This window comes from Salarias fasciatus, chromosome 18 (assembly GCF_902148845.1).
Source record: "Salarias fasciatus chromosome 18, fSalaFa1.1, whole genome shotgun sequence".
In the NCBI taxonomy this organism is placed as follows: Eukaryota; Metazoa; Chordata; class Actinopteri; order Blenniiformes; family Blenniidae; genus Salarias; species Salarias fasciatus.
In genome coordinates, this window is record NC_043762.1 from 7,374,722 (window position 1) to 7,388,397 (window position 13,676).

Below are 13,676 nucleotides of genomic sequence, written 5' to 3' on the forward strand. Positions count from 1 at the left end.
TACAATTCATTGTGGTTTTATTCGTTTTTAACCCTTTATCCCGTATATTTTCCTAACTCCCACATTTCTTCCTGTTTCTGTCAAACCAAGAAAGGGTTAAAAATGTTCAGTTTTTTTATGCAAGACTGAAAACTGTCTAAGAAAGTATGCATTCGAAGACTTAACCATTCATGAGGCATGTCGCATTTCTTCAACACTCAGAGGCATAAAGACACATTCTGGTAATAAATATAGACATCTTTAATTGCATTTCATTAGTTCAAGAATGCCACAAGTTATAAATACCACAAATCTGTTTTAAACATGCCAAAACCTTCCACAGACTTCCCGACCGGTTGAACACGAAGTAGAGTCTTCCGTGTGGAAGGCGGACGCTCGGGTCGAGGGAAAAGCGTTTCGGAAAAACACAGAGAGGTTTAGAGGGCTTGGCTAATAAAAGATAGAGCACAGGGTTAGTGTCAAAGGTCAAAAGACTGTCTACGTCTGAAGAAACGCTCACATGTACACAAAGGTCGTGTTGCTCAATCGGATCAATACTGCGAGACCTGATTAAAGGCATCGAGCCTCGACGTCTGCGCCCAAGGCAGAGTTCAACATGTTGAATTTGGCATTAGAGTCGTTGTTAGATACACATTTGAAGCCAACAGAAGCTCGGGTTTAACATAAAAGGTGAAGGACTACGGAGGAAAACCACGAACGCATCGCAGCGACTTCCAAAGGAAAATACCAGGAGTTAAAAAGAGAGAAGTGTTAACGTCGAGGCCCGGCGTTTCAGAGAGACGTAAAAGGACAAGCCGCCGCAAATAAAACCCCAAACTGGTCCGTCAGCGGGAGCAGAAACAACACGGATTCAGAGAAAACGCAGAAGAAAAGACCTCGCTGAGCCAGAGCAGTTCCTCTCAGCTCAAACACTCCATCTCTCCGTTCTGAGAGGCGTGGCACTCACCGATACTCACATCTCCCCACAGCTTCCACTAACTGGACCTTTTAGTCAACTGTGATGAAATCAAGTTCGCGAAAGGAGGAGATGTGCAGGTCTGACCAGCAAATCGAAGTTTCCTGAGTCGTTCAAATACTGAAGAAGCTTCCCGCCTGTTTCCCCGCTGACACTCGTCTCTGATCAGTATCCGAATCCAGAGGAAGAAACATGTTAGTAACAGATACAAACGTGTGTGTGTGTGTGTTCCATCATCTGTCTTCTCCCACACACACTTTCTTCTCCTAGCTCCGCCTCCAGGCGGCCCAGCTTCACTTGTGCTTTTCTTTTCTTCTCGGCGTGTCAGTTGAACTCGGGGGACGAGAGGCCGAAGTGCAAAACGTTACAAATCTTTTAATACTTTAAGGCTGAGCACAAACTGACACGACTCGTCCGGTCGCTACGGCAACACGCCACACTTCCACCACGTGCTTCTGTTTACCTGCAGCCGACGCCGTTTGACCGACTTAGTGAGTGATGAGGGAGAGAGAGAGAGAGAGAGAGACCCCCCCCCCCCTCCCAGAAGGCACCTGCGGGGCACGGCCAGTCAGAACGGTCAGAGAGATGAGGTAGTCCGGGTCACGTGCAGACAGAGGGGTGGGGGGCGGGGGTGGGGGGGCTGTTAGTGCCTCTCAGGGTGGGAGATGGATTTGAAACTCTGCTCCAGACCGTTCGTGTTTCCTAACTGCTGCTATGTGCCGCCCTCTGGTGGCTACAATGATACTCTGCATACTGTGTATGTGTGTGTGTGTGTGTGTGTGTGTGTGTGTATGTATGTGAGTGTGTGTGTGGTGTGTGTGTCTCTCAGCAGCAGCGCATGCGTGGGGGAGGCAGCTCCGGCGGCACTTCCGGTTCAGGCTGCAGAGACAGGACGCTGTTGGAGAGCTCCTTGTTGGGCACTTCCAGAGGCATCTGTTGGAAAGAAGACAGCGCCACCGTCAGGTCGCCGGCCACACACACACACACACACACACACACACACACACACACACACACACACACATAAACACACACACACTGAAACCTTATGGACCAAAACGACGAGAACACGTGTGCAGATCCTACTGACGGAGAGAACAGACTGCTTTCACCGGTCATTAAGCCTCACTCAGTAATGAAACACGGAGTCGGCCCAGGAAGACACGCCCACCTTGCTCAGGATGTCATCCACCAGCTTCAGGAAGATCTCGTCCACGTTGAAGTTGTCCTTGGCGCTCGCTTCGCAGAAGCGCATTCCGCTAATCCGAGAGGCGAACTGGAAAACAAACACACAAACAAAAACACTGAAGTTTCAGGGACTAAAGTTTAACAAATCAAAGTATCTGCTAAACCTGCAGCCAGACTTCCACACTGCAGCAAGGTGTTGAACTGACCCGCTCCCCCTGCTGTCTGGTGATGATCCGGTCCGTCTCACAGTCCAGCTTGTTACCGACCAGCAGCAGCTCCGCCTCCTCTGAGGCGTACTGACACACACACACACACAAATGGAGAAAAGCTTCCAGAGGTTACTGTGGCTCTACTACCAGGCGGACCCACTCCAGATGAGCCTGGACTATCGCGTGTTTGACGCCTTGGTTTTCCTACCTTGTCGATCATTTTCATCCATTTCGGAAGGTCCTCGAAGGTCTCCTGTTTGGTGATATCGTACACCAGCACGATTCCTTTGGCTCCTCGGTAGTAGGCTGATGTGATGCTGTTGAACCTCTCCTGTCCAGCTGTGTCCCTGGAAGGAAAAAAAAAAAAAAAGGAAACTTAAAAAAAAAACAAACAAGGCATTGGAGAGTCACTAACTCTAATATAACAGCTGTTTAATGATGTTTCCACTATGATCAATTAATACACACTTACAGTCTAAATGAGTTTCATCAAACTACAAATACATACAGAAGAATCAGATTCAAAAGTCTGATCTTACAGATTGACAGTGTTGTGATCAAGAGGTTTCAGGTTTCTCTGGTTAGCAGCATTCAAATTAACCTGGGATCAGTCTGAATCCCGCATGCAGGCTGTTTCCTACCAAACTAAAATGCAGACAGCTGAGGAGCTTCGTTCCAAAAAGAAGGAGTTGTAAAAGACTGCCGGGCTGCATCTCTCTCTCTCTCTCTCTCACTCTCTCTCTCTCTCTCACTAGGATTTTGGAAAGGAGCTCCTCAGCGTCAGAGTGTTGATTGGGAGGCGTGAGGCTGTGACTCAGCGGATCATGTGACTCAGCTGCTGCTGCTGCAGCAGTTTGAAGTGTTACTGTACCTCCAGCCGGCGCCCAGCGAGTGACGGCAGCTGATGTGACACACGGGGGGGGGGGGGGGGGGGGGGGGGGGGGGGTGTTAGTTGGGGGCAAGACAGATGTGTTAGTGAAACAGGCAATGGAGTTTCCCCAGCAGCCACACAGTCCGTAAAAAATACAAACAACAACATGTGAGACGTGAAATGTTCCCAAAATGTGATCAGAGAGGAACCCCGTCACATCTTGGTGAGTCTGAGCAACGGAACAAGGCACATTAGACATGATCTATGGAAAAAAAAAAAAAAGACATATAACGCCCCCCCATTTATTCTCAGAAATGAACAGGAAGCAAAACAAAAGGTGGGAAAGGCAGACGCCCGCCATCACAACTTTTCTGACCTGGATTTAACAGGATTCATGTTTTCACCAGTTCTGCTCATTTGGCTCAAGCTTCTTAAAAGCTTCATGTGCAAAAGCAGAAAACACTAAATTCAGGACATTTGGGAACACAGTCCCTCTGACATATTGCCATGCTGAGACTCGAACAATTAAAAGAAATTCAATTATCCTCTCCATCTTTTGTGATTTCCTCAAATTTCCACACAGAGACCTCTGACTGGAAGTCTTCAGCTACTGTCATTTAAAATGTCCTCACATTAAAGAAATGCTCACATCTGAAAGCAAAACCAGGAAAATCAAGGATCAATACTTCCATCATGTGTATTAAATAATCCCTGCTGAAGTTTTGGATTTGGGCACGTTTTCAGATCTAGGAGCTGAGAATACAGGGACCAGACGTATTCCGATTAGACACCAATCTGATTGAACTCATGTCATGTAAACACTTGATCTGATCAGATTGATCGATCGGGACTGAGGGGTTGGTGTAATGCAGTTCTGATCCGATCAGAGTCTGTGTGAACGGCCTCATCAGTTCACCTCTGGGTAAAAGTGGATGTCACAAACATCCAGCATCACAGCAAAGCACTATGGGATTGATCCACAGACTGAATAAGTGTGTGTATCTATTCAGACTTTATGTTGACCAGATAATCACATTTCCCAATGTGAAATAATTAAACCGTCTTAAAACAGAAGTCAATTCACTTTAGGTTCCAGTAGTTTTAAAATCAGCATTATTATAGAATTACAGTGATTATTATTATAAACGACTGAATTTTGGCAACTTCAAACAAGAAAAATTAAGTTCTCCTTTAAAAATGAACTGAATGTTCAACAACTACATCAAATCACACTTCAAAGCTCCGAAAGAGTGTGTACAGCCTGAAATACACAAAGCTCTAACAATTTTCTGCTTCTTTTGGTTAACTTATCCTGTAGAATCAACAAACATGATCTTAACCACATGTCTCTGAGCATTTCAGCATTAATACGCACTACAAATCCTAAAGAAAATTATATTTTTCCTACTGATACACTCCTGAATGGAGCCATTAAAGCTGCGGCTTTAGAGAAAAGACTGAGTGTAATGATGTGCAGCTCATCAGAACTACCAGCGTTCAACACCAAACGATGAAAAGAAACTTTCAAAATAAAACAGTCGATATGCAGCCAGTAAACCGGCTGTAGTGTTTGTCAGGGCGGCCTTGAACGCTCCACGCTGAGGATTAAATAGGCATCTCTGTGTAGTTTCTCACCATATCTGTAGTCGAATCTTCTTCCCTCTCAGCTCCACCGTCTTGATTTTGAAGTCGACTCCTGGAAGGGAAATTCAGGGATGAAAATATGTAAACAGACCAATCAGATCTGTGGACGTCTAGCAGATTGTGTCTGAATCTGGAATAACAGTACGGCTTCATTCTCTCATATTAAAACTTCAGAGGACACAAACTGAAAGACATGGGAAACCTGAGGTTTTCCATGATTTTTACTTTTATAATCTGAGATTCAAACAATTGATTCTGATGAAATCTGTTAAAAACTGAAACAGACATGTCACCTTTCCCCCCGGAATTCTGTAAAATGTAGTTTACACACTATGGAGTGCCATTATCTCACAATATAATCTACTAATTGGAGGAAATGCCATAAATAGGACTTAATGCATGCACAGAGTGTCCTAGTTTTTGATATGTTTTGCACGTTCATGGGTGTTTTTGTCACGCATCAGTGAGAGGCACTGACTGGATGGGAGGCCAAGTGGGCCAAAACACCCCTCTGTTAGATTAGAGGAGAAATGGGTAAAACGTGGCCACTTGACTGATGAGAGGCTAAAGGCTGAGTTCAGCTCGAAATTATAAATAAATGACATTTCCGAGACTTACAGAAAACAGAGACACCTGTAGCTTGGTCATACCTGTCTATTACTGTGATCTACTATTAAAATAACAGACTTTTGATAAAAATATTTCCTCTGTGGTGTCGGATCAAAACAACTCAACATTAGAGGTGCACGGCTCACACACAACATGCAAGTTGTGTTGCGATAATGGCAGGACACAAAATGGAGTTCTGCCAGAGCAGCAGCTGCTTGCTTGTGTTGTGTGTGTGTGTGTGTGTGTGTGTGTGTGTGTGTGTGTGTGTGTGTGTGTGTGTGTGTGTCTATTCTGGGATTAGACACTATGGCTGTCTGCTGGATGACCGGGCTGTTTACTCAAAAGCAGATCACAAAGTCTTATCTTCTGTGAGTGCAGGGGTGGGAAACTTGTGTTGTTCTAATCAGACAGGGTGAACATGTTCATGCATTGCTCAGATTGTTCATACTTTGATAAAAATCTGAACATAAATAGGGTGAAGCAGAGCTAAAGGGCCACTTGTGTCTAACGATGTTGAGGTTGGTCTCAGTGAAAAGACCCACTAATCAAACAGTTCAGGAGAGCATGTGATCTGTAGTGAAATACTGAATATTTGGATATTCACTGACAGCTGACAAGCGAACACAGAAGCTCAAAACATGTTTTCCAAGCTTGGGGTGATCAGGTTCAACCCTGTCTCTCTATATTACTACTTCAGGGACTCCTAGTCAGTGTGTGAAACACTCTAAAACCTCCTGAAACACTTCTCCGAGCCGTAAACAAGGAATATAATGTGAGGTAATTTCATGTAGTGAACCAGCTCAGTGCTCAAATAAAAATATCTTTCAGCTAAAGTTCGCTATCTGGCATTAGGAGCAGTTGGAGGGGTGTATCTACTGTGTTCACCCGGGATATTAAACTTATCCATCTCCAGCTGGTGTCAGGAGGAGTGTATTATGTTCAGGCTGTCTGCAGCATCTTTTCTCCAGAAAGTAGTCTGATCCCAGCTCGGCACACAAAACACCGGACGCACAAACCGCCTTCCGTCCTCACCGACGGTCGACTTGCAGGCTTCGCAGAAGGTGTCGTCGGTGAACCGCTCCATGAGGCTGGTTTTACCGACACCGCGGGATCCGATGATGATGATCTGGAGTTTGAAATCAGCGGGCCGGGGCGGCACCTTCCTGCGCCGGGACTGAGCCCCCAGAGCCGGGGACGAGTTCGCGGAGCCCCCGCCGCCAGCTCCGGCGGCCCTCCGCGGGATGTCAAACCTCGAATCCATCAGTAACTCCGCATTGGTGGTTTGAAAGACGAACAGAACGAAGCAGGTAGTTACAGCAAACTTTCCTCCGTCCCCGAAGAAGTTTCAGAAAGTTTCTCTGTTACCGACAGTTGTTGTTGTTCAGCCATTAGAAACCAGACGTCATGACGTCATATCCGCTTTGACGTCCCTCCGCCACTGAGACGTAAAATAAAAAAAAAAGGAAGAATAAAAAATTAAACATATTTTAGATTTCTCTGTAAAATTGATATGGAAACAAAAAATAACGTTGAAAAGCTTTATTTATTTATTTATTTATTCTGCAATTTTGGAGAGCGAGGGAGGGAGAGAGAGAGAGAGAGAGAGAGAGGGAGAGAGAGAGGGAGAGAGGGAGGAATTTCTTTATCTGCAAATGTCTTTCAAAGAGACATGATAGAGGCCACAATTTTCGACGTTTTCAAATACTTATAATGAATAAAATAATATTATAGAATATGCCAGCAGAGCTGTAGATGCCATAGTATAATAATTAATCGAGGATATAGCTAGGATCTACAGATATGTGACAAGCAATTGCTCTCAAAATGGATAAAAAATGATCAGCTAGAGGAAATGGATGAGACAGTTAATGAAACGTTACCAAGACGATCACATCGGCTTAGTGTGCCCACAGAGAAATTGTTTTTCTACCAAAAGGATGAGCAGGATAAAAGGTAGAGAAAACTGTTATCCATTTATCAACATTGGAAAGGTCAGGTCAGAGCAGGCCTGAAAAGTGGTCTGTCAGACTCACAATCAGCAGAAATGACTGATGATATTGAAAAGACAGTAAATGACATGATGAAACTATACAACATAAGAGCGTAATGCACCATCTCACGTCAAAAGATGCTAAATGTGACTTGTGAATTGATGACAAATGGAAATCATTTCGGAGTGTTTGTATGATGAAAACAAGAAAGACATTGTGAATATCAACTTATAAACACACTCACACTAAGTCCACATTTGGTACTGCATCACAGTCAATTTATCACTCTGAAGCAAGCATTGCTGTCAAAAAGACTTGATGCAGCTGCAGAACGAGCTGCAAAGGAAGCTCAGTTTAAAATCACACAGGAGGAAATCGAAGGGAAAAGTTAAGAGAAATGGAAGAGAAACACAGGAGGGAATTAGATGCGAAAAAATCTGGACTTGAGTGTTTAAAAGCAGAAAATTAGAGATTTATGACATGGAACTGAAGGTTGATATGAACAGTCAGTTAATGCCACACACCTATGTGACTTCTCCTGTCACTTTAAGCTTTGCACAACAAGTTCCCACTGCCATCTGCAGGTTCATATTGTCTGCCCATGCAGCAAAATGCATCCATTCCTGTACAACATTTCCAACCTCGTGTTATCGCTCCATCGCCTTCCACAGACATTTCCCAGCTAAAAGCTAAAGCTAGCAATACAGCATAGCTGCAAACAGAATATACCGGTGACAATGGTGTTCAGAGGAGATACAATCAGCTGCATCAAATGAAAGGCATCCTTTATCTCACTTGTGTACACCAAAGGAATATCTCCTGCTGACAAGCTGCATTTGTTGAAAAGGTATGTCGCTGGTCCAACACTTAAACGAGGGCACAATTCACAGCTGTGAAAGACGCATGCAGAGATGCATGGAAAAGACTTGACATCAGCCTTTTGTTGTTAAATAGACATTCAGAGACAAACTGTCAAAGTGGCCCTAAATCCACTCAAAGGACGCAGAAGGTTTACGGACATTTTCTGACTTTCTCACCGCCTGTCTGCAAGCAACAGCACATGCAAAGGGCTTGGAGATAAGAGGCTGTGAGGAGAACCAAAAGTTATTGTGAAAGCTTCCAGAATGGCTTGAGACACGCAGTAATCGCCAGGTCACAGTTGCTCTCATGGAAAGTGGAGATCTCCCCTCCTTTTAGGATTTTGCAGAGTTCGTAGCACTTGAGATGGAAATTGCCTGTAACCTGTAAAGACACACTCAAAAGAGGTTAAATCAAAAAGATCTGCAACTTAAGTCTTTGCAACACAAGCTTCTGTTAAAGCTGATAAAGCAAATTCAAACAGCAGAGCAGTTAGTGTTCGCTTTAGACTCCCAAAGTGACAACAAATTTGTCAGTGAGGAGGTACTGAACCAATTACAGACAGACTCCCATTCAATGTAGCAAAAGCTAACCACAATGCTGGCAGTTCACATAATGGTTAAAAGTTAGAGAGTGTCAGGGGCTACAACTCAGATGTTCACGACCTTCCACTCTCTTATACAAAGGACTACATCCCATTTAACTATAACAGCATACCTACAAACGAAACGACAAAGCAATACCCCGCCTGTCAGAGATTGTTGACAAAATACCACCACTGATGAGCTGTGATGTTGGACTACTCATTGGATTTAACTGTCCCAGAACTTTAACTCCAAAACAGGTTCTTCTCAGAAATGACAGTGAGCTATTTACAATACTGAGAGCTCTGAGGCAGAGCATTGCTGGTGGCTCCACATCAGAGCTTAAAGAAACTGAAACAAGTTTGAGCCACAGAGTTACAGTAAAATAATTTTTTCCTGTGACTCCTATAGATCTGATAAATGTTCTTCAGTCACATTTTAAGGACACAGTCTCACAAAACCATCTGATTTTTCTGGACGAAACCGAGGATGGAATAAAGCAAAACAAACACAAAAGCCTTACAGAAATCAGACTCCAACATTTAAAGTGAAAGTTTCTCAAGGATGAGAAATACAAAGGCACCATGTTGCATACATGAATGACATAACTGAAAGAGATGTCGAAAAACTACAAAATGAAGGACCAAAAGGTGAAAAATGGTACATCCTCCACCATGGGATTTATCACTCAAAAAAGCCAACAAAACTGTGTGTCATATTTGATTGTTCAGCCAAATACAATGGAACAAGTCTCAATGATCATCTTCTCCAAGGACCAGACTCAGTAAACAATCTGACTAACTGACCCAAGGTTCAGGCGGCATATAGAAAAGATGTTCCATCAGGTTCTTGTCGATGGAAAAGACAGGGATTACTTGCACTTACTCTGGTGGAAAAGCGGTGGTACAAGCTCACAATGTCAGACCTACAGAATGAAGGTTCACCTTTTCAGTGCAGCACCGTCTCCAGGCTGCGGAAATTATGGACTTAAACATTCAGCCAAAGAACACAGCAAGTCCCACCCAGAAGGTTCAACGTTCATGGAAAAGGATTTTAATGTCGGTGATGGAGTTGCAAACACACAAAACACAAAATGCATTTTTTTTTAATGAAGAGTTTGTATTATGGGAGAAAAAATACCTAATCCTACTGGGCCCTGTGTAAACACTGTTTGTCCCTCAAACCCAGTAATGACTTGGATGATCGCCCTCAGCAGCAACAACTGTAATCAAGCATTTGTGATAACTTGCGATGAGTCTTTCACAGCACTGTGGAGGAATTTTGGCTCACTCCTGTTTGCAGGATTTTGGAGGAAAAGCAGGGATCTGCAGCAGGAGCCTCACAACCTGCAACAAGTTTGAATCAACATGGAAAAAAAAACAATTTCATTAACATAAGTGATTCATTCAGGTTCATTTTTATGGAACAGTAGTTTCAGTTAAAGTCACTTTTTTATAATATAGCAGTGTTTCTATAGTTACTGATTACTTCTCCAAGAAACTAATCCAGTTACTTTACTGATTACCTCTTTCAAAAGTAGTTAGTCACTTTAATAATCACTTTACTCACTTTTCTAACACATGATGCACAATCTTAACACACTATAAAGCCATTGACCTTTCAGCCTGTCTGTTCTTTCTGCGTTTTCCTTTGTATAATTGAACAAAATCAAAGTGTCTTTGTTCAAGTTTTTGTTAGTTTCAGTGTTTTATGCACATTGCATCCACCATAATGTTAATAAGTTCTTTTTGAATTCTCAGATTAAATGTGAGTAGTCAGGAAACCAGAGCACCTGGAGAAAACCCACATTCTGGTGCTGGTGGGGGATTAGCGGTTAGCGTTTCCATGCTCGGTAGAAGTGACCGGTCCCACAGCAGCCTCCTCCTTGTTATTGACCATGGTCACACTTCTTTTTCTGGAACAACCTGCTCCAGGTCGTCATTGTCTACAACCGTCTTGGTTTCTTCCACTTCTTTCCTGCTGATTCTGCTTTTGCTAACCCCCCTCCCATAGCCTCTTGTTCTCTTTTTCCCTCTTTTCTGATTGCCTCATCTAAGACCCTGGTGGCCTCCTCCGGCCTGATCTTCTCACGCAGCAGAATCGGCATCTCAGGACCTTCTTCTCAGACTGGAGGGTCTTCTGAACAGTGAGCAGGACCTCCTTCTCATCCTCCACCGTCTTTCTCTGCTCCACCACCTCCTCCAGAGCTCTGTGCTTCACCCTCCTTTCTTCTTCTCTCTGGAGCTCCTGACTTTCTTGATCAGTTGTTCAGAGGAGTCTCCCATTTTCCTCCAGGTATTCAGGCGAGTTGCAGTCTGTGTGTCTGAGCTTCCCCTCCAGGTCGCTCCCTTCTCGTTTGAGGGTTCAGTTTGAGTAAAATGGGTCCTGCTTTCTGCCTTGACCCTGTCTGTCCTGTGTCTTTGAGCCTGCAAGCGTTGAGACATCCACAGGAGTTCCTCCTTCAGTTTGTCCACTTTGTCATTTTCCCACTGCTCTTTTCGGAACTCCTCCAGTTGGCAAATGTTGGCAGAGAACACAGTGTCTGAGAGTTGAATCCTCCAGGGGAGGCTGTGCTGGGGCTAGATCCGAAAAGCCAAACATGCAGGTTGCACATTAGTCCAAAAGCAGGCAGAAGCAGGTGAGCGGCCAAAGCTGGATAGAGCGGAGTCGGAAGGCTGGGTGGACTGGGCAGCTTGAGCTACGATCCAGCACCAGAGTGGAGTAGAGGTCTGATTAAAAAGACGCCCTCTTCATCAGGAAAGCGATCTCCTCTCCCAGTCGCAGCTGAACACAATGGTAGTGACAGCCGGCCCCTGAATTAACCCAGTTTGGCTTTAATGTCTTATTGTTTTCAATAGCAGAAGATATCAGCTAGTAAGGCAAAACAGATCTACAAAGGAAAAGACAACAAGCAGGATATTATGTTGGAAAGACTCTTGCTCTGTCGGTGAGTCCTCCTGCACAGAATACACTACACTACACTACACTACACTACACTACACTACACTACACTACAGCAGGAAACAAAGTGTTCGGCATCACAACAAACGTCCCAGAAATATGGGATCACCATTCCAGACTCAAAATTATCTTATTTTGGGAAACTTTTTCCACATCCATCATGCCTGTCATTGCATGATTGTCTGGTTTACTTTAATTAGCTTACAGACAATAGTTTTAATAAAACAAAACAAAACAAAAAATGAACTTTACTGGGGTTTTTTTACCCTTACTTAGGAAAGAGACCATATTTGGTTCGTTATTTATTTCTTCCAGTGCTTTAAAATTAATGTTCCATTAATTCTACTGGTGCTACATTGAGATGTGTTAAATTTGAGCAGGATTTTCACATTTGTGAGGATAACGGATGCCATAATTACATTTTCCACACACAAACCATGACAACTTAGTGATCTGGGTCAACCCTTTTTTTTATTTACCCATAACAATATGTCTATTTTAATTTATTTTCCTGACTGAAATTATGTTAAATGATAGTAAAATATTGAGATATATAAATGACATTAACAATTTAGCAAACTCCAAGTAATTCAATGAGTTTCCCTCATTGTTTCTGCTGCAGTGCAGAGAGCTTCCCTCCACTGGATGGCAGTGTGTTCATTCAGCTCCACAGCTTCAAGCAGTTTGACTCATTTCAAATTCAGCCATCTGACAGAAGCAGAGGGGAGAAGCTTGATCTCAGATTTATACTCTGAAGTAGAAATTATGTCAGAAGTCAGACTGCTGGAGATCAGAGAAATTGATTGAGACAAAAAAGGGAGACAGAGGAGGAACATCACAAAGTCCCACGAAAGAGAGGAAGACGGTGGGAGAGAAATATGTCTTCTTAACTAAAAGGAATGTACAACAGGACAAAATTCTCCCTAAGGTGGAAAGATTAGTCTGAAAATGAATTGGATATCTTCAGCTGCATGTCCAGATTTGACAGATACATTTAAAACTACACACATTTCACACTTTCTATACATTGAAAAAGGAGGAGGAAAGCAGAGAGATAACATTATGTCTACCCAGCTTTTTTTTAATGGTCTCTCTATAATGTAACATGACATAGTTTGGTATGTCAGAAGCAAATTTTCTTTACTTTACATGAATTTAAACTGAAGCAGTTTGACTGGCTTGCACTGGAATAGAGACGTATTCAAAAAATGTACCAGATCACTTGAAAGCGCTCATGTTTCAGAAGATCTTTAGTGACCTGGTCCAGTAAGTCATGATGGAGCCTGGAGGTAAAAGCAGGTGTACTGCAGTGAGGAAACGCTATTGACGCGTCTCCTGCCCCTGTTGAGCTGATATTTCAAACAGGGGAGAGCATGTAAGGTTGAGAGGCAGTCACTCATAAAAGTGCTGTAAAGCAAAGGGTAAGCTGGGAGAAAAGAGGCTGTGTGTGTGTGTGTGTGTGTGTGTGTGTGTGTGTGTGTGTGCCGCCAGTAAGACAGGAGGCAAAAAGCTTCAGACACAATCAATAAGTGAGAGCGAAGCTGTCTGAATGCATGTGTGTGCACTGGACTAAAGACAAACCTCAGAAAAATGACTGGCAGTGTGCAGAGGTGGCAAATCTAAAAAACCCGGCGGCACCTCAGGACTGTGGCGGATTTGCAGGTTTAAATCTCACTGGTAGTTTCCCATGAGCAACACACTTGATCCCAGAAGTTTTTCGTTCAGTTACCCATGAAAAAGATTAAATGCAATGAAATAATTCCCTGAAAGGAAACTATTGACCTAATGTAACAATGGGTTTTTCTT

The 13,676-nt window shown here is 43.5% G+C and overlaps 1 protein-coding gene across 1 annotated transcript; it reads right to left on the reverse strand.

Moving 5' to 3' along the window:
* Positions 1 to 422: 422 nt before the first annotated feature.
* Positions 423 to 6,876, reverse strand: LOC115405100 (ras-related protein Rab-12). Its single transcript, XM_030114560.1, has 6 exons — positions 6,509 to 6,876; positions 4,859 to 4,919; positions 2,561 to 2,699; positions 2,350 to 2,439; positions 2,127 to 2,231; positions 423 to 1,888 (listed from the first exon to the last, which is right to left on the reverse strand). The coding sequence occupies exons 1-6, from the start codon at positions 6,735 to 6,737 to the stop codon at positions 1,781 to 1,783; spliced, it is 732 nt and encodes a 243-aa protein (XP_029970420.1). The 5' UTR covers positions 6,738 to 6,876; the 3' UTR covers positions 423 to 1,780.
* Between the last annotated feature and the right edge of the window lie 6,800 nt (positions 6,877 to 13,676).

Excerpts from the sequence above, each read along its gene's own strand:
- LOC115405100 (XM_030114560.1), bottom strand. The coding sequence starts at position 6,737 with ATGGATTCGAGGTTTGACATCCCGCGGAGGGCCGCCGGAGCTGGCGGC. Across the intron at positions 4,920-6,508 it reads AGCCTGCAAGTCGACCGTCG|GAGTCGACTTCAAAATCAAG; the intron begins GTGAGGACGGAA and ends TTTCCCTTCCAG. Across the intron at positions 2,440-2,560 it reads GGATGAAAATGATCGACAAG|TACGCCTCAGAGGAGGCGGA; the intron begins GTAGGAAAACCA and ends TGTGTGTGTCAG.